Source organism: Diorhabda carinulata, chromosome X (assembly GCF_026250575.1).
Source record: "Diorhabda carinulata isolate Delta chromosome X, icDioCari1.1, whole genome shotgun sequence".
Classification (NCBI taxonomy): Eukaryota; Metazoa; Arthropoda; class Insecta; order Coleoptera; family Chrysomelidae; genus Diorhabda; species Diorhabda carinulata.
In genome coordinates this window covers 13757408-13779436 of record NC_079472.1, presented here as the reverse complement: position 1 = coordinate 13779436, position 22029 = coordinate 13757408, and the positions used below count along the sequence as shown (strand labels likewise).

Sequence of the window (22029 nt, the reverse complement as noted above, 5' to 3'; positions counted from 1 at the left end):
GGTATGAGCAGCACCGGTAAATAAATTGTGACGCTATAAGGTAGAATCTTGGAATGCTCTTCCAAGATTCCTTTAAAGAAATATCCTACGTAGACTCCTGAAGTATGTATATTATAGTTTTTTTTTGTTTTTATTTGATATTTGTAGCCTAACCAACTAAATGTTGATACATTTCAATTTTTCCACGATGTTCGACATTATACAGACATGTTTGAATGTGTTTTAATAATTTTTTTCAGAATGTCTCTTTATGGCAAACGGATTTCTTGGCATTAACATCGATCTAAAAATCTAAATATCTCGTAAACCATTGATTTTATCGAGTTAAAACAAAGAGTGTCTTTTGGTTAATAAATTGCTATATTTAGATTGCACAGGTTGTTCTTGTACAAGTTCAAGTTACGGATTGTTAACCATTGGGTCCCTGACCTTCAGATGGTAGTGTAGTAAATATAAATTTTGATTTCGTAACTTTAAATGCCTATAACTAAGAAACGAGGAGATGTATGAGAAAATTTCCACTCTCGAATTTTTTGCATCAAAACCCGGAACACCCTGTATTTGTTATTCTTCTGATTAATTTTGAATCTTCTTTTCCCTGTCACTCTAACAATTTTTTCTAATGTGTCTTCAAGACTTGATTTATTGATATTTCTATCGATATTACATTCGAATTCCTCTTTATTTTGTCAATACTCGTCCCAAACAATTTTATTAATTATTTCCACTAATCCTATTCATTTTTTGGGGTACTTTTGGTTATTGTATATCCCTTATCCTCCTTTTAAGGCTGCCGAATGCTTATTTGACGTCCATGAAGAGAATTTCCATTCCAAATCAATAATATATGCCAAGTTTTTTGATACTATAACTATATAAATCAAGTCAATTCACAATTTTTTCTAATTCTATGATTTTTGATACTCTATATCTTATTTTATCTCCCCTGTATTTTACCCCTTCATTTATTACTTCGTTTGACACTCCTGTTTTGTTATGTTTAATTTGTTAATTATGTCATTCCATTTAACGTTTTTTCTTCATTTAGTATCACTTATTTACGGATTTTAATTAAGAAAAATTATACAATACGATGATTGTATGGAACTTGTTTTGAATCTTAGATCATCTAAACATTTTCAAAATATAAGGTGTTTTCTTTATACATACGTTATTTTGACGTGGTTTGCGCTTATTTTTGGAGTCATTACAAAATTAAAAAAAAAACATATTTGCCAACTGTATAAGCTTGATTACTAGTAGATAGTATTTAAAAATTTGTTTTTCGTATAAATATTCAGTAAATTTGAAAATATGACGAATTTGTGTATTGCCCCCATATGAAATAGTCAATATCCATTTATATTAAGCTATAAGACTTCATCTTAATGTCATATATAATAAATAAAATAAGAAATTAATCAGAACATTATTAAAACAAAACGAAAAAGCTAGGTACTGCTATTACTATTTAGAATTGAGTCCAGAGAGACTCTGGCTTTATTTCTGAGGACTGTCTGAGATTTGACGTTAGTCATCTTCATGCTGGAGGCATCACGAACAGTCTAGAATAACCCTGGTGCCTGGTGAGAACGAGCAGTGATGAAGCGTTGCACCTTTGCGCACATAGGCCTCCTAATACATTCGTCGTACCCTCCTCCACACACCAGGTGTATTTTAGACTGTTCGTAATGCCTGTGACTATGTTGGGTTGATTAGATTAGTCACCAGTTGAATTTCGTGCCTATTTAATCAGAAAAGTTGATTGGGAAGACTGAGTTAGCTTGTTTCGTGCCAGGTGTTTGAATCCATCTTCGTAGAGACTGACTTATTTAGGCTGGGGATCCTCTTGAGCCTGACGATTGGTGATTGTCTCCTTTTTCTCTGCTTTGCTTACAAATAATCAATAAAAGCATTCACGTTGCTATGAAATTAGAGGAAATTAAGATGTTTCGTTTAGAGTCAAAGATTAAACAGTCTCTTTATAAAAAGTGTCATTTTTCTTTGTGACTTAATAATATTCTAATGTATTTTGGCGAGCTCTTATTATGTTACTTCATGATCAAATTCCATATCCTCCAAAGCCACGAAATACTTATTTGCTTTGAAAACAACTCAACGAAATAAATTTATAATCCATTTCCTTTGAAACCCTTCTCAGAAACCCTTCACGGTATTTATCTTAGATCCGCAGACAATGATTAAGAATTCTGGATGTTTTGACCCAGAAAATACGTTTAAAATAAATTAACGATGCGTGTGAGCAATGTTCACCTGTAATTATTCGTAAATAAACGATTTTAGCGAAAATAAAACTTAAATCAACATATTTTGGCATTTGTAACTGATATAAAACAAAAATAATTCACTGTTTTTTTACTTTATTCGTCCCAACAAGCCCTTCATGTTAACGTATGTGTTGCGCATGTTTTTATTAAACTTTTTTGATCAGTTCGAGTTAAAGTCGGAACCCACTAGCAACACGCCACGCCACGCTATACGAATTCGGTTCACGTGGTGCACTAGAATTAAATAACTTGATTCACCAACTTGCTTTTTAAAAACAATTATTTAGCAAACTGAGGATTTAATAATTTAAAGTTACAAGTGGTTACACTGATATGACCGGGCGTACTAGACGAATTTCAAATTGAATGAACCCAACTTCTTTATATATTAGTTCTTATCTTATACAATAATAATTATAAAATTAGATAAATATATTTATGATTGATAAATGATGATTAAATAATAAATAATTGAAGACGATACGTTAATGGGGTCGAATTGGAATCTATAAAACTGACAGAAATACTAAATACAGACAATTTATAACAACTATAACTTAATGAGGTTAGAGTTCATAATAATAAATAAGTAATTGATGATGATGCGCCGCTGTGAAAAGGATTGTTTTGGATAAATTAACTCTAGTAGCTCTAGTTACCTAGAGATTGCGATAAAACTTTTCCATAGACTCACAAACAAAGGCAAGACGGGGGCATTCAAACGTTTTAACACGAGTCTGTTATATCTGAGAATTTTGATTCGTCCCACGGGGGATGGCGTGGCGTAGTGTGGTCTGAGTTTGAATTAAACGGAGATACATATGCACACATATTCGACACGTGGTACAGAGTGGTGTGGCGTGGCGTAACGTGCCTCAATAATGCCGTTAGATTTAAAATCTGGAATACCATTGTGAGTTCAACTTTTAACAGATATATTTTATATAAATAGCTAATAAATTTATAAGAAGCTACAAATTTTACTAACCTCAAATTCTAATTTATACAACACGGGAAATTTTCGTCTCTGGTCGCAGATTTTCATAAAATTCTTCAAGTCTATTGGACTATCTGTTACTGTAGCAACTACTCCACCACCATTATCTTCTGAAACAAATAAATATTAAGCAATTCTCACATAGAAATAATGTCCGAATTTGTCTTTTTGAAATTGGTTATATTGGATAAGAGAATTAGACATTAGTTTATCATGGTTTGGATCTGGTTCAAATTCTACAGCAAAAACCACGCTTTGGTGGACTCGATATTTTAATCAGAGAAAACATTAATAAAATAATAACATAGATACATCATTTTTAAAAATATATGGTATGTAACTTGAGCGTATGATTTACACTAACATTTTTTTTGAAATTTGTACGTTTATTTAAGAAAAACATGTACAATAGTATTGCCCATCTGAAGCTATGACCTTTTCCCATCTTTTTGGCAATTTGTGAATCTCATCCCAAAAGAACTGCGCCGGCTTGGCAGCCAAGAATGAATCAATCCAATTTTTGATATCTTGCTCTGATGTGAACCGTATTCCAGTAAAGGCGTTCTGCATCGACCGGAACAAATAGTAGTCAGAAGGGGCAAGGTCTGAGGTATAAAGTAGGTGAGGTAAAACTTCCTATCTACTGTTTTCCAAATAGTTCTTAACCGGAATAGCAACGTGGGACCGAGCGTTGTTATGATGGAAATTTATTGCCTCGTGTCTGGTCGCATATTCTGGGCGTTTTTCGGCTACTGCTCTCTTCAAACGGATTAATTGTGTTCTCCATTGATGGTTTCACCCGGATTTAGCAGCTCATAATACAGCACACCCTTCTGATCCCACCAAATAGAGATACCTTTGCGTTATGGGTATTCGGCTTTGCCGTTCATTTGGCCGGTTTTCACATATGATTTTTTGCGCTTGGAGTTGTTGTAATGGATTCATTTCTCATCACCAGTAACAATCCGATCTAAAAATGACTTCCTTTTTTGGTTTTCTAGCAGTATTTTGGACATGCAAAACCGCCTTTCGACGTATCTCGGCTTGAGTTGATGTGGGACCCAATTTCCTTGCTTTTGAATACAGCCAGCTGCTTTGAAATAACTGCTTGAGTGACACCAAAAGATTCTGCAAGCTCTTCTTGTGTTTGGCAATAATCTTCATCGAGTAATACTTCCAGTTCCTCATCTTCAAACTTTTTAGGCTACCTAGGACGTTTATCGTCTTCCAAGCCAAAATCACCACTTGTAAATCGTGCAATACCTAACCTAACCACATTTGGCACGTTCTCTCAGCTAGAGCATATTCACCATAAACTTCCACAACAATACGATGACTTTCGGCAGCATTTTTCTTCATATTAAAGTAATAAAGAAGAACTCCCCGCATAAATACTTTTTCAGGAACAAAGTTCGACATATTTGAGTGAAAAAAAATTGTTGTTAATGCTTCAAATGAATGACATATACTGAAAAGACGTACAATAACATTAGCTTTCCAAAGCAGGTTCCACACTGCACGAATTAAGTTTTAATGATAAATACATAGTTATCCGAAAGCTTGGAAATATATTAGAATTAGTGCATTTTGGTGTTTAACTTGCCATAATCCCACTACGATAACGCTTATATAATAATTAGATAGATATTTAGTTTCATTTAAAATTCCTAGATTATTAGAAAAGAACAATTTCTTTCTTTTTTTTGAACCGAGTTCAAAAATATACAATATACAATAATTATTTTTCGAATAAGTCTGGCTCTCTTTATTGTAACCCTATTTATCATTATATAATTGCCGTTTAAATATCCTCAGAATTTTCCACAGTATCCGTAGAAAGTGTCTTCTCATTCAGTAAGCAGTTTTATGTCATGAATACTGAATTAAACTTGGTCGATATTCGATTTATGCCATTCAATTTTGTAGGGACGAGTCAGAAGGAAACGTGCCGAAATGAGAAACTTGAACTTGATCTTGGCGAAGGAGAAATTTCAAATTAATGTTTATTCTGGATAGACGGTATAATCTTATCAAAATTTTAATTTCATAATCTATAATCTAATTTTAATGGAGGGTACTATGTAATTTCTCAAGAAATTACACGCCATTTCTTGTTACCTGTGGATAAATTATCATTTCTAGTATTTTTGAGGATTTAATTATTTTCTGAATAGGATCAAGTGGATGCGATTGGAAATCTTACTTACTCTCAGTTAAAATCTTAAGTTGTCTATGAAATAACAAACATAATTTCAAAAAATTTCAATTATACAAAGGAAAATATTAAAATGGTATGAGAAAAACAAGACAAAAAAACACTCCATGAAGTAATATCCCGACTAAAGACATCTAAGAACCAATCTTTCAACGTTTGAATAATGAGATAGACTTCTGGTCAAACCCGATCTATAGCTTTGCCGGCATTAACATACTGGTGTCTTCGATCAAATCAACTGCCCCAATGAACTTTGGTAATACTAAAATCCGTAGACAGCAACAATCATTATCGATCTTGAAAGCATTCTGGAATTGGGTAGAAGCGATCTGATTAAGTTTAATGTAGCGAAGAACCAGGCTGCTGTTTTTAGAAAGAGGGCTGGTACTGCGTCTCAGGAGTTGGCCCTGTCTGGACATAAAACATCACCATCCAACACTGCAAATTCACTTGTTTGGTGTTGAGGTTGATAGCAATATGTCCTGGCATAGTTACGTAATCGACTTAGTCTAAGCAGCTCTATAATTCCCCCATCTTTAAAATATTGCTTGGCTCCTAAATATACCCTGAGGATGCTCGACTTAATACCAGGACAACTTAGGGCATAGAAAAAAGGTCACTGACCTGTTGAGCAGTTTTTGCAAAACCTATTTGACAAACAGATGTGACTCATGAGCACCAAGTTCGCTAGAAGATGTCCAGAACGTTAATAAATCTAAAAAGCGATGCAGAATTGACCGGAAACTTGAAATGCTTAGAGTATAGAAGAAAATACGTCGACCGGACTCTGTTGAACAGTTATTGCAAAACCTATTTGACAAACAGATGTGGCTCCTGAGGACCGAGTTTGCGAGTTCTGAGCTCCTTTCTTTGGAGAAGTGTAAACCAGTAAATTTTGCGATTGAGAAAAACATTGTTATGTGGAAAGGTGATCTGGTCGAATTATTTGACATTTCCCGCCAAAATGTAATGGATATGACTGAAGTATCACAAGAAGATAAAAACTTTCCCATGTCTCAAAGAGAAGATCGTATGAGTTCATCAATGAGTGGTGTTGATAAGGTTTTTGCCGCTAAAGCTAAAACGAAAACTTTAAAAAAAGAAAAACAAGAGTTATACAAAAGCAAACACTTCCAATCTATAGCTGAGATTAATATGACAGCAGCAGTTGAATTCTCATCTGCGTCATCATCCGAAGATGAGAAAGGACAGTGAGTTTTTGGCTCCAGTAACAAAAAAACAACGAGCGATTCCTAAATTAAAGACTGTAAAGGAAAAAATGTTCTTGAATTTAGACCAAAAACCTACAAAGAAAAAAGAAACAAAGATTAGAAAGCAAAACCTTTGATTTTGAAGGGAAGGACATCAGTGACTTTGTTACTAAAAAAACAACACTTCTCTTTGAAATGTTTGGAAATACCGATATGACAGAATCCAGTATGGAATTGCATTAATAAAACAGTTCAATGAATCAGCAAGAGACGAACAACAAAAACAATTCTTATTGAGGATCGTCGAACATCACAGAAAAGCCGTCACTAAAAGAACTAAAAAGGCTATTGCATCGTACATAGTTGAATAATTGATACAATATGTGATTTTTTTACTAAAGGACTATCTTATTGTTTATATCAATCATTATCTTAAGCTTGTGATTTATAATTTCAGCAATAAAATCAATTTAAGTTGAAAATTTGTATTTTGTAATGTATTATCCAATCATCTCCAAATTTCACACAGATAACTTATACATCACCTAGACTCAGGGCAAAAGCAAAGTCGGCAAGAATTTTATATTTTATTTTTTACCATTAAAAATGAAACACCCTATACAATATAGAAGAATTGCCTAAAAATGTAAAACATGAAGGAAAAAGAAAATTCTCTGATAAAGTTCTAGCCGGATGTGCGATTTTCAGATCTTATATAGGTCGAATAAGGGAGAAGTTGTAAATTTTGAAACTGCCTCACTAAATTAGTTGATTTTGTACGTAAACTTTTAACCAGAAAAGTGTATTACGGAGCGTGGCAAGCCAAAAATGAAGAACAAATTGTTCGGACAAAACCTAATTCGTAAGAAATTATTTGTACAGTTTAGTTTAACGTATTAGCTTCGAGATAGAAAGATTGAAAAATCTTGAAGCAACTGACGTCTAGTACTATTTTAAATAAATTGAAGTACGGGGTACATGTTAAAAGTTATTATTAATAAAAATGTTATAATTCAAAACATTTAACAACGCAAATTTCGTTATTCAATACTACATCTGTTGTATACGGTATCAATTAAAGTAATAAATAAATTTCTTATTTTTCAGATCTCTTTTATATGGTTTTGTTGATAAATTATCTTGATTTCAGGTCTGTATCAATTAAATTTTCGTTTGGAAGCATATAATATTGAGGCTTCGACTACTTTCAGTTTTTATCAAATAAATAAATCGAATAACTTACCACTGTTGAACCGACTAGTAGGCAGTAAACCACTATTGAGCATCGACAGTTTAATCGCGTTTGGAATGGAAGCGAACGACGTAGCGGCACTATTATTCCTTTTTTTTCTTGGCTTTTCCACATCGTTGTGTCGGGGAGTAGATCTCGACCTGTGTTTGGACTTTTTTATTGTTCCTCCTGAAGAATGACCACTACGATGTTTGTTAGTCTCTTGTTCACTAGACATTTCGTTACGAGCTCACGACCTCACGGTATTTCCTTCACGATCATTCGTATTACAACTGAAAAAGAAATAAGAAAAAACGATAAAGAATGTTCGGTTTTTATTAGAAAATGTACTATGATTTCTGTCTCGGCTTAATAGAAATTAAATGCTATAAATCCTTACTAATATTATAAATGTGGAAACGTGGATGTTTGTTACGCTTTCACGCAAAAACTACTTGACGAATCATCATGAAACTTTGTACACATATTCTGCGAGGTACTAGAAGTAACAACAACAAATAACAACATTTTGCAACTTCATCGCCATCTAATATACAGTATACTATATTATCGACGTACTATATTACCGACGGTCAAGTCAATATCTATTCAGCTGTTTGGAATTTTTGAGGTTAGGTACCATTGTTATTTTCAACTGTAACTGAAAACGTATTTCGTCACGGGCCAGTGCAGCAAAAGTTGCACGAAATATTCGGTTCATGCAGAGCTGAGAAGACAACAGTAAGCAAAGCGACAAAATGATTTAAGAGCTGCTGGAACACCTCTTCAGACCCAACGTCGTTTAGAAAGATATGCTCAGCAGCTGGTAGCTAGAAGAGCTATAGAAACGCCAAAACAATCACAGGCTAGAAAAATTGTTCGAGCAGAAATAGATGCCACGCGCCGTCGAAATTTCATGTGTAAGGAATGGTCCGTTTTTAATGAAACTGGATTTCACAATCGTTCTTTAATTGTTATTGGCTAAATGAGTAATAAATGTCAATATTGCAACGCACTCAAATGGAAAGATGAAACTCCTGGAATGTACTGTTCCAGAGGTAAAGTTTCACTTCCATTGCTTGGTGAAACAGAAGAACCGTTGAAAACTTTGTTGTTGAATGCTACCGATGAGTCAAAGCGATTTTTGAGTAAAATCAGAAGATACAACTCTTGCTTTCAAATGATATCCTTTGGAGTGGATAAAGTTATAAGAATGCCCGGGTTTTCACCAGCTTTTACAGTTCAAGGACAAATATATCATCAAATTGGATCAATTTTTCCAGGTGATAATGAACAGCATAAATTTTTACAGGTTTATTTTATGGGTGACGAACAAAATGAAGTAAACCGTCGTTGTCAGTTTATTGAAGAAATAGATTGATATATTTCTATTTTACTGATTTCTGATACTTATTTAATGGATTCGATCGGTTTAGACTATAAATGTGTGGGGATATACGACGAACTAAATCGATATGTATATGGAAAAGTACTGGGACTAGTGTTCTGAAAATTTGCTTGCATGAGTTTTCCAAAATGCTCGTTTTAGTTAAAATAATTTCAGTTTTCTGAAACTTCCGGTTATACCGGAAGTGGACACAAACTTCGTTATTTTAAACGGAATGCTTTTGTTTTTATCAAATTTTTGAAATCTACGTAAAATTTTAATATAACTTTATATAAGGCATAGTATGCCTAAAGTCCACCAATTTTTAATTATTTCACATTTTCGAAATTTTTGGACAAATGTAGCCTTCCACTAAAAAAATTATATTTCTAAATTTAAGTGATCCATGTCTAATATTTTTGGGATTTAGACAAATAACACTTACAGCTTTCAAAATCTGTAGAAACATTGACAAACATTTATATAGGGTGTTCAAATAATGGTGTCGAATTTCACTATCTAAAAACTTAATTATTTCAAATCGCAACTATGTTTTTCTTTACCAATGGTACGCTTCAAATTAAGGAGACTTTATTGGGAAATTCATATATCTCAAATTAACGATTTTTGTAGATACTTGAAAAAACTGAAATTTCCATGGTTTTTAATTGTCGGTTGTTCTGGAGCGACCAAAAAAGTTGTCGAAGATAGCGAAGTGTTATTTGTCCTAATCCTCAAAATATTAGACCTCTCACTTAAACTTTGAAATATTTTTTTTAGTGTCTAAAAATTTAGAAAATGTGAAATAATTAAAAAATGGTGGACTTTAGGCATACCATGCCTTATATAAAGTTGTATTGAAATTTTGCATAGATTTCAAAAATTTAATAAAAACCTTAGCATTTCGTTTTAGATAAAAAAATTATGCTTATATTTTTAATATTAATTATGAGAGTTGAAAAAAATAAAGATTAATCTCTCAGTGCAATAGAATGTACAATATTTTTGGTTAGTCCGTCTTTAGCCAACACAAACTGGATGGTCTTCCGTGGGAAAAACATGGTGTTTCCAAATCTTAGCCACATACAGACAATGTCTTGCCTTGTGCCTTATTGATCGTAGCGAATGCCAATTTAATTGGAAATTGAGTGCGTTTGAATTCAATTGGCACATCTGTAGGAATGGATTCAATATCGTTTTTCATTAATTCATTAATTACTAATCGCGTGCCATTACACAGCCGTGGTAGGAACAAGTTACGAAGCAGAATAATCGGAGATCCAATCTTCAATTGTAAATGGTATAGTAGCATGCCTCATACCTGGCAAATCCAATTAATTTAAAAACTCAATTGGATAATTCGTTGGTATCGCAAACTGCATCGGTAGATTTGGATGACATCAAGTCCCCAGGCAACAACTCTTGTATCTTTAAATTTAATCCATTTCGTGCTGCCAAAATCGCTGTTTCTGCCATTTATAGTACAGTCAAATTAGTCCTTAAAATAGAAGTAAGGTTACAAAAAAACAAACGAAATATTTTTTTCAATTCTCTCAACCGCTATATCACGGAAATGGCAATACTTATGAAAAAAAGTGTAAGATACATATTTTGTAGAGAATCGGATGATCTACAATTTTTGCTTGAACTATTTTCGCTGTACAACTCACAATTTAGCTAAAAAACGCGAAAAACCTATTTTTCCAAATTTTCACCACCAATCAAATTTTTTGGACAAGGGGGATTGATGGGGACTTTTCACAATTCATTTATAATAGTATTCTAAACATTCATACCAATTATTAGCTCTTTGGGAATTTTTGTAACCTTCAAAGTCTTATTTGACTGGACTATTACGCTTTTCATATTGTGTGTGTACATCGGGAATTATGTTATCGATGAGAGTCGATGATTGTGCTAAAGTCCGTCTGTAATTTTATACATTTCGTATTTTCATGTACAGCAACTTTCCCCTCGCCAATATCTAACAGTTGTTTAGGGAAAGCTTCGACGGATGGATGCAGGAACTTACAACACGTGTTTATTTACATGAGATCAAATTTATATATCTCCAATTAACGGTTTTTGTGGATAATTGTTTTTAATTGTCGGTTGTTCTGAAGCGACCAAAAAAGTTGTCGAAGATAGAGAAGTGTTATTTGTCCAAATCCCCAAAATATTAGACCTAACTCACTTAAACTTAGAAATATATTTTTTTTAGTGTCTAAAAATTTGGAAAATGGACACAAGATGAATTATGAATCTGCAAAAGTTTTAACAACTAAAAGAATCTACAAAAAACGTCTATTGCTAGAAACAAAACTGATTTAAATAACTTTATTGTAATTTATGCATATCTTTTAGAAGTAACTGAAACGTTAAGCTTGTGCCTTTGAAAATATTTTCTCTGATCTATAATTATTTTAATTTTATTAAATTGCATGATCGTCCATAAAACAAGTTCCCTAACATCTCGTGACCTTATACTCTTAAAGTTAACGTTATTCAGTCTTATTTCCAGATTATTATGATCTTCTGACTATAAAAAAAAGCGTCCAAGATAATAAAATTTTTTATTCGGTTAATCGTCTGTGGTTTTAATCTTAGATATAAATATAAATTTGGAAATAGCTAGTAAAACTAGGCGGGTATCTTGTTTGTGCAATAATGATTACAAATTTTCAAATGCAATTAACACGCTTTCAACGTGAGAAAATCAAGTGAAATGTTCTATCTTAAAATACAAGATTTTTAACATTGCTTAGGTATTTGGAATACTGACCGCGTTTTTGAACCCACACGCATCATTAATGCGTAATTTATGTTCTTGTAGAATGCGTGTTTCAGCAGAACTACTACAAATAAATTCGTTAAAAAATTTCGATATTATTGTTTAGTTTCCAAATTGAAAATAAAATTAGTCAGATACGTTGTACGTATTGTTAGTGAGCAAACTACAAGAGTTCTGTTTACGATTTTCCGATGCAGCCACCGCTCACAAGTTAATGTAGTACTTTTTTTGCACTCTTATGGCGTCGATTAATAACACTGGCCGACAAGATTTATGTAACACAGGCGAGCCCTAACAGGGTCACTTTTCAATTGCATAATTATACCTGTTTACATTAGCAGGTAAGTAATTTTATAAAGGAGCGGTTAATATGGGTAAATTTTATGGCCGAAAAAATAGCTGAACCGTATTATTCATAAAAATTACATTAAAAATTAGTATTTTGTTGAGTTTTCTGTTTTCTGTTCATATACAAAAAAGTCGAAAATGTCGAGTCAAATACGCCGCAGTTGAAAAACTACTCCTGACAAATTTTGCTAATTTGTGGAGAATTTATGGTGAAATCGCAAGTCAAGGCATTTTCCGAAAATGTGAAATAAGCCTATTTCAAATATTTTGGTACTTTAATTGCAATTCCAATGGTATGGCAACCATTTCGATAACTGCTATTTTTGTCTAACAAGGTTATTCTCATAAAGGAAAGTACAAGATCGAATATCCAAATTTGCCGTCTGTTATACGACCTGTTCCCCATAACGAAGATTTACCAGTACCTAATGCGCCTTTAGATTCGCAAAATATTGTTTAAAAAGATACTGGAAACACAACGTATCATCAGGAAGCTCCGACGAACCCAAGTAACAGTTCCGGCGATCCACATTTGATTGTTCGAAATGAGTTGGGGTTATCAAAGCGACTGAACTTCTTGCTTCCCGTCTTAAAAAATGGAACTTGTTAGCCAAAGAGACAAAAATTACGGCCTTTAGAAAAAGAAAAGCTGCATTTTCTGCATTCTACAGTATGGAAAATTCGTTGTGTGCATGTACGGATATTGATGGTCTAATGAAGGAACTTGATATTGAGTATAATCCCAATAAGTGGCGCCTATTTATTGACTCGTCGAAATACAGTTTAAAAGCAGTGCTATTACACAATGGAAATTTAAAATCGTCTATTTGCCCATTCTGTGAAAATGAAAGAAGCTTATGAAAATATTTGCTTGCCCCAAAATACACGATACAAATTCATTTATTTAAAGGTGTTTTTCCTAGAAGTCTAATATCTAATAAAAATTAATTTATTAACATGGAAAATTAGTGGTTAGACAGAGGACAAAATTCAGAACCCCTCGTGTTGTATGTCTGTTGGAACTATGAAGGTTTAGTGTACTAAGAAATCATTCCAGATGGTTGCGCTGTCAATGCCATGGTACTAGTACAGTCGAACTCCAATAATTCGAACTGCAAGGGACCATAGCAAAAGTTCGAATTATCGAGGTGTTCGAATTATCAGAGTTGTGCACATTTACATACATATATGTATGCATTTCGATGCATCTTTCCATTTTATAAATAAATAAATATGTTATGGGTATATAACATGTTTATTTATTTATTTATTTATTTAAAATAATAATTTGTATACGTTTGAAGAATTTTTGGTCCTAAAAAGGACCGATTATGTATTTATCTTAAAATAAAAAAAAATACATATATTTATTTTTTTGTAAAGAAATCAGCTATGCTAGATTGCTTCATGCTGACGATTTTTTCCTTTGAAGCAAATCGAGTGATTCGACAAAATATCGTCGTCTTACCTAGAATCTGAAGATTCGAATTTTTCAATTTTTTTCAACACTAACAGTTCGAATTTTTTAATACCTTTGTACATACATAATTTATACAAGAAAAATTCGAATTTTTCAATTATTCGAACATCAAAAATTCGAACTTTTCAATTATTTAAACGCCAAAAATTCGAATTTTTCGGTAATTAACACAGAAAATACGAATTTTTTGATAATTCGAACTTCAAAAGTTCGAATTATCGAGGTTTTTTTACATGTGTTAGTAATAGGAATGTCAAGGGACCGACGCAAAAGTTCGAATTAACGAGGAATTCGAATTATCGGTGTTCGAATTATCGGAGTTCGACTGTATATACTGGGACAATTGATACGAATGAATGAGGTTCTATCAGAGAAATAACCAGGTTTAGTTAATAAAAATCAGTTTCGCTAAAATGCAGTGGGACAATTTTTCGCACTTTAGCCTCAACATTAGTTTTATCAAGGTCTCAAAGAGCTTTCTTAACATTGGTTTAAAATAGAGTACGGTGAATCAAATTTCAAGGCTTTTTTTGTTTGATTATTCAATAAACAAGGTTAATTTTGAAAACTGACATTATATTTGTGAGTTTCATGCCTACTAATATTTCCATCAAAATATTAAAGTGATATTAACAAAGCATTTATTATCAATACTAGCTTTCAATAAAATAATTTTTAACTGGATCATAATTTAAATGGATAAAAATATTGTTTATTTTTAAATGTAATTGTCATTCAAAAATCCGTGCATTTTTATTTTGTACTTCATCTGTGGCTCAATCAAATTGGAAATACAAATTCAGGAAGATAAAGAATCCATCATTTAGAGTTGTAGTTAATATAACAAGCGAATATAATTTCAGTAAAATTAAATACGAAGATGAATTTGTTGCTTCAAAGTTTTATTTGTAACTTAAAAACTTAAATGAAAGTTACAAAGTACTTTTTGATAAAAGTTACTCATAGAGCTAAAATATATGTGACTGAACAAGTTCTTAAGACTGTAATTGTGACTTCTTAGTTGGGATCTACTGGATTCAAAACACAATAGTACGGAGGTATTCTTAAAGCAATGTGATCATTTTTTTTGACCATTTTGTCTACTGCATATTCTTTGGCAATTATTTCTCTTTCTGAAACCTATATAAGTTACTTTTTTTATAATTCTCTCCGAAATATTAATCTTGTACAAGTAGAAACTCATGTTTGTCTGCTTAGGAAGAATATTTAGTTAGAATTTTACGAATTTTTCTTGAACAATACGGTCCTTAAAGAACCTTGGCCTTCCGGATTGTCCTCCATTCTCCCCCATGCTGTAGTTTTCTCCGCCAGTTTCGAACGCTAAGCTCTTTTAGGTCCTGTTCTACATCGTTCTGCCATTATACGTGGTAGTCTGCGGTCTTACGGCTTTTGCAGGTATGCAAGTTTGATTCCTCGATCCTCCAGCATCCGCTCTTGAGGCTAACCTCTCCAGTATCAGCATTAGTATGGTTGCGCCATTTTCCTTGGTCTTGAGTTAGGCCATAGATACGCCGAAGTACTTTCGAAAGCGTTATCTAATGCAATCAGTTTTTCTTTTAACCAAGACTCGAAAAGGGTCCCTCCGATATCCTGGTGCCCTCAACAACTGAAGCCATATTTCTTTTTCGTACCGAACATACCTCAAAAATATGTCTCTTTCCAGGATTTCAGAATATCTTGAACAATTGGCATTATATTTGATGTTAATATCAGTTTTTGAACATCCGCTGATAAATGTTGTCTTTTTTTTTTCAACTGTTTGACCTTTCTCTGTGTTAGGCTCTAGTAGGACGTTTACCAAATCTGCAAATCGACATGATGGTTAATCTTGAAGCCACACACTTCATTTGAGAATAATTTGACATTTAATTCAATAAACACTTGCACAGCTCACAATTAACTACTGACTGTGAACCGGAAACCCTACTTGAAAGTACCTACCTGATTTGTAATTACTTATAATACCTATTTACATTGATTATTTTCTCAGTAATCTTCGATTTAGTACATGGTTTTATATAGGAATTCAAAGTGATTTACTTATTGTTTAATGTTGTTGTTTATCTATACTTTCAAATGATTCACTGATTCTGAAAATTAAATATTGTAATGCTGACTTGGACAAGTTTACTATTCAGTTCACAGTGGGTCGTCTGTTATCTCTGTAAAGATAAGATGTTCGCTATTTGTTTATATAAACGTTTATTTACTTGTGTACGCACTGTTTAACATTGTTTTCATTTCTTTAGAATACAAAAGTTACTAACCACGTTCATACACCGAGTGAAGATCGACATATAAATAGAAAAAAAAACATGTAAATGAACTAAATCACATTAAAAAATATTATGATTTACACGAAGCGCGTGGCTAAAGTAATAAAAGTAAATTTATCACACCTAAAACTTACTCAACCATAACCCGTAATTACTTAAAATACTTTAGCAATAAAGTTTATATTTAAACCAAATTCTTTGAAAAAATTCAGGTCGAATTATTTGTGTTTAACGGTTAGGTCAAGTGCAGGGAAATGTCCTATTTTTCAAAATTTTCTAAAAATAATTTTAAGGATAATAATCGACTAACTTAGAATCTTGACTTTTGGATTTTAATTGTTCATTTGTAAGCCTGGTACGCCCACGTGAGAAGAAAGCAATAGAGTAGACTTGAAGGGAAACCAATAGGGAAAAGAGAACCCGGACGACCACCAAAGAGATGGATGGACAACTGGTAGTCCATCTCCCAGGAACTGATACAGAGGAACCTGCAAAACTAATAGATCGTGAGATCTTAAAAATGAATAAGAAGAAGAAGATTTGAAAACATGAGTACTAACCAATCTGGAAGAAAACGCCATAAGCTTGTTGAAAGGTTGTCGAATTAACTACAAGATTTCTATATATGGAATCTTCATTGTCATTGTCAATTACCTTTGCGAGGCATTGTGCTAACATCACAATTTGATCTTAGGATCAATCAGCAACTTAAATTACTAATCTGGAACCAACCAAGGTCTTCAACATGCCCTTTACTCCCATGAACACGAAAGGTTTGGCGTCTTTGGTCTTTTTCTAGCTGTTTCTTTTTTGATTCCTTTCACTGTTCTCGTTATCCTATCTATTCTTATTATTATGTAGTAGTAGTAGTTCAACTGTTTCTTTTTTATTTATACTATTATTAGTTTCTCCCTATTTGATAGGATTTAATGTCTACTAATGAGGAATTGATCAATTCTAGATTATTAATAACCAAGTACCCAATGGATGGAACAAAAAACATAACTTCGAACTGCTTGAAATTGGCAAACCCACATGTTATTTGTAACTTTCCTTTGTGGCTTATTACTGTTAGTATATCCCACCAGCGAGCTAAGGCGTTAGCCTACGGATTCGTCAGTCGTTCAAATCCTGTGAAAACATTTGTTTTTTCGGCAAATTTCTTTTTGAAATTATCATTGCAAATTTTTTCTTTACATCGAATCAAATTTTACAATTGTACGCCCTATGACTTTGTGACTGGAACTTGTAGAAAAATTGTATTTTTGACTTTAAATCGAATTGAAAAGTGAAAAATAAAAAAATAAAAAAAAAACGCTTCCATAGCATATGAAACTAAAAACTGAAATATAATGAATATTGTTAAAATAAAACTTGAAAACACGCTTCTAAAGCACATCAAACTTTTGTCACATTAATAGAAATATGTTTTATGAATTATTGTTTAAAGATTTTTTTTTAAAAATTATTTTTTAAGAATCACGACAATCGCCTGTTTTCTTCAATATTCATATTTCTTTATTTTTAAATCTTTTCTAATGGAGTAGTCATATTATTTATAACATCTTGTATTTTTCTCTTCTTCTACAAAATGTAATTTTTTTGCTACAATAATAGTTTCTAGTTCATTCTATAGATAGAACTAAGCATTACCAGGTGGAAAAATGCGGTCTCATGTCCAGGTTTGTATCAACGAAGTGACCAAGTTAAAAAAACTTGCAAGTAGCCGGCTGATTTCTTTATTACTCTTCAACTTCATATCTTCGGTGTTTATGATTATAGTTCAATCCCAGTTAGCCCAGTGAGAACGTGCTGTGATTTATACTTTTATTTTTTTATTACATCTTTTTTTGCAGTCACCTCGTCCCATTGTATGCACCACGTTTTATTATTAGGTTCGTCGTGGTTGGTGTAGTTTAAAGTCCAGATCCCTCGTAGGTAGAAGATTTGTAAGTTTGTCAGGTTTGGTAATAAATGGAATTACACGATAAAAGGATTTCTCTTATAATTTGTGAAAATGAATGAAAATCATTTGACAAAATTTGTACTCATGTTCCTCTAGATATTTGGTTTAGAAATTCTATTGGTATTTGTTGCTATTCAAGTTTTCATATATAGATATAAAAACAAATATTTATAAATGAATAGGCTTGATTGTTTTTCAAAATATTCTCCATTAATATCAATACACTTTTGCATGAGTTTGAACCAATTGCTTCTTCAGGTGTTGACCTCGCATTTTATTTTTGATCTACAGAGATCATTAGGTCTTAAACAAGGACTATACGGCGAATGACTAATCAGTTCGATGTTTTCTTTTAAATATTTGTAAACAATTAAAACAGCACTCATATGACAATATGTTTGACATTAAAAATGTCAAACTTTGTGATGACAATGTCAAATTTGACATATTCACGTCAGTGTTGCCATATCTCGAAACTTAAGTAACAATCCTCGTATAGAATAGTTATTAGCAGAAAGTTTTATGACTGATCGCGTCTATTTTAACACTTGTTAACGTAATAAAAAATAGATATAAACAAACTTGTAACGTAAATAAATAAAACATTCCATGAGACTAATTATCCGATCATTATTATTATGAAGATATTTTCAATGCCTCCCGTTAAGAAATATAAAATATTTCTAGCCGTAAGTTTAGTGTTGTTATAAAACAAACACATATACTCTGAACCTTGGAATAGAACAGTCTATAATTAAACATATTTTAAATGGCGATTGATGCCAAAAGACAAAAAATTTGTTATCTTTTTGATATTAGCAATTACACCGATTTGCACGTTGAAATAAATTTAATATAAATTATAAATTAATTCGTCAATCATATAAAGGAGCCTCGAGATTTAAATAATTACATATACAAGTGATTAATTGAAAAAAAATATGAATTATTTTGTACCGAAGAAAAAATCGATAAAGAGGTTATCCTGATGCACCTAAGTTAGCACAACAAATTTTGTGGGTAGTCTCCACAATAAATAATTTTATCAGAAATAAAAACAAATTTTCAAGTATCAACGACAATTCAAGTCGTAGTTTATCAGTTTTTCGAAAAGCATCGGCTTTTAGTAATTTGGTAGAGAACCCACTTAAAAAAAGGTTCATTACAAAATGTTTTCTGGAAGAAATCAACCAAACCATAAGTATACGAAAAGAATAACCAGATTCCCGAATGAACAGGTCCATTAGTCAATTAATCGAGAAGAATAAATGACTAGTAACTTCCAAAGAATCGATATGATTAAGTTGAAAATCGATTCAAATATGATCGATAGAAATAACGATTCATGGTAAGCTTTTTAACGAAATAAAAGATTAAACAACGAAAGCGTCTCGAATTTCGGGATGCTTGAAAGATATAGTTTGGAAAAATAAATATCTAAATACAAAAATATACGATTAGGATACTACAGACGAAATGAAAATACAAGGGTAAATTCTACACGACAGAATACGGAATGATGATATTAGTAGCAAAGTAGAATACAGAACATAGGAAGGTAGAGGAGATAGAGATGAAAATCGTGTAACAAACATATGAAAGGAATGTAAGACACTAGATAATTCAGAAGGAAGAAGGCCACAGAGTAGACCACGATAGAGAGAATGCTGGGGCTCGTCTCCCTGCAAAGACTTTCTTGTAATGAACAGGCAGTGGTCTAGTCTAGAACTTCTTTATCCTTTATTTAGTCTAATCATTTTTTCCTCGGTCTACCTTTTTTTTCGAGATAGTACTAATCAGTTTATTTTCATCGTAAACATTTTATTTTACTCATTATTATTTTTTGCTTTGTTATTAGTTTAAACTTTTTATTTCTACATTTGTCCCACAATTATTATGTGTTTCATTTGATTTGTATTCATCTTGTCTTCATCTAATTTTTAATATTCAAAGTAAAACCTTTTTGGACATATCTTTTTGCAAAGAAATTGATCGTCTATGTGATAATATCAAAATATTAGTTTAAAAGTAAAAATAACATTATTAAAATAAATAAACCTTTTACTAGCCTTCCATTTCGCAATTTTCTCTACTCCAGTAAAGTTTCCACCCTTCAACAATGAGAAAATCTAATCTCCGGAAACCTTTCTCTGTTGTTATAGCCACAAAAATCTCTCTCAAATATTCAACGAACAGCTTGAATACTTAGAAAATAAAAATGAGTTTAGAAAGTTTTTTGGCGTGAAAAATGAAGTTTGGGGACAAAATTAAATTCCTCTTTTATATAATTTATAATCGTACAACAAAGACTATGGGGAGAAATTTTTTTAGTTTAAGAACTCATCGATACGATAAAAAAACTGCATTCAAAACTTTCAATTAGGTAAAATAACTATATTCAATTAAGAAAATTCAATACAACATTTTTGGTATTATAACAATGAAAATTATAAATCCACCCTTTACAAGAAAACTAAACAAACTGAAAAAAATTTACAACTTATGTATAAATTTATTACTGGGTGTATATAACTTACAGTAAAATTCAGTTTTAAACGATATCAAAAATATTATTAAAAAAAATGCTTTTAAGGTCTATATTCTCAAATTCTCTAATTATATATATACAAAGCTATACATTCTATTGAGAATTGTAGCCGCTCAACATTGAGCTCTTTTGACCCTGTATTTTATCCTACTCAATTACAGTTTTTATCGCATATTTTTGCAGCTTCGACTATAGTTCTCAATTTTTCTCTGCCCTGCATCTGTTTGTTCCAGTCACGTACTCCCAGATTTTCCATATCATGCACAATCTGGTCTACCAGGCAATCATTTCTTGCTCGGTCTCAATTCTATAATTTTCTTTGTATCCTGTCGTTTTTCGATTCTTCCATTGTATTCTTTTTGCTTCAATTGTATACACTATGTCCTCATTTTCTAATATATTCTTAATTTCATAGTTCATAAGTCCTCTATACTCATTATTTCCAACTTTTACTGGTCCATGAATTTTCCTAATTATTCTCCTTTGATATATCCTTCTTTGTCTATATTTGTTAGTCTCATTGTTTCAGCTGCGTATGTATCTAACTACTGGTCTAATCGCAATCTTGTAGACTCTCAATTTGGTTGCTCTGCTAATTCTTTTGCCCCGCATTACAGTTTTGTACTTATTACATACCCTATATCCCGCTTCAATTCTTTGTTTTGTCTCGTTTTCTGTGTCATTTTTGATGCTTATCATTGTTCTCAAGTATTTAAGAAGACTTCGATGATGAGGTCATTATGTTCACCATCTCTTATTTGCGAAATTCCTTCTTCCTTCCAATTTTTCTGATTTATTTTCAATCCTCTTTCTCCTGCCTACAATTTTCTCTAGATTCTTTCGGTCTCTGGCTATTAGAGTTAAATCATCAGCTTATCCTATTACTTGTATTGATTTATTAATGATACTTCCATCGATATTACATTCTCTTGTTATGCCTTCAACTGCCGAGAGTCCGTCACCCCAGCATTTATTTCAAATTCCTCAGCTGGTCCGTTTTTTATTATTACTCAAACCAAACATGATTTTTCAAGATTTCATAGCTTGGAACTGATCTTTCCTTTTTTTGTTTTCATTTTCCAGTTCTAAATGTCTCTCTTTCTTAGATCTTCCATCACCTTTTCCTCCCATGTTTTCCTTAGACTTCCTTTTTTCTTGTTTCTCCTTGTTCTAAGTTAATATTTTTTTTGCTGCTCTAAAATTTGGCATTCTCTATATGTGACCACTTAAACTTTTGGATCTTATTTTTTTGTTTAGTTCTGCTTCTCCA

At 32.2% G+C, this 22029-nt stretch overlaps 1 protein-coding gene across 3 annotated transcripts in view; it reads right to left on the bottom strand.

The window, feature by feature from the left end:
- Positions 1 to 22029, bottom strand: part of LOC130901620 (receptor-type tyrosine-protein phosphatase T) — a 53354-nt gene that overhangs the window by 28452 nt on the left and 2873 nt on the right. For 2 of the 3 annotated variants that reach the window (XM_057813109.1, XM_057813111.1), the window contains exons 2-3: positions 7955 to 8235; positions 3277 to 3395 (exon numbers count right to left, since the gene is read on the bottom strand). In XM_057813109.1, the coding sequence (XP_057669092.1) occupies positions 3277 to 3395; positions 7955 to 8180 (345 nt within the window). In that variant the 5' untranslated portion in view covers positions 8181 to 8235. The remainder of the gene's footprint in view (positions 1 to 3276; positions 3396 to 7954; positions 8236 to 22029) is intronic. The other variant, XM_057813110.1, reaches the window with a different exon arrangement.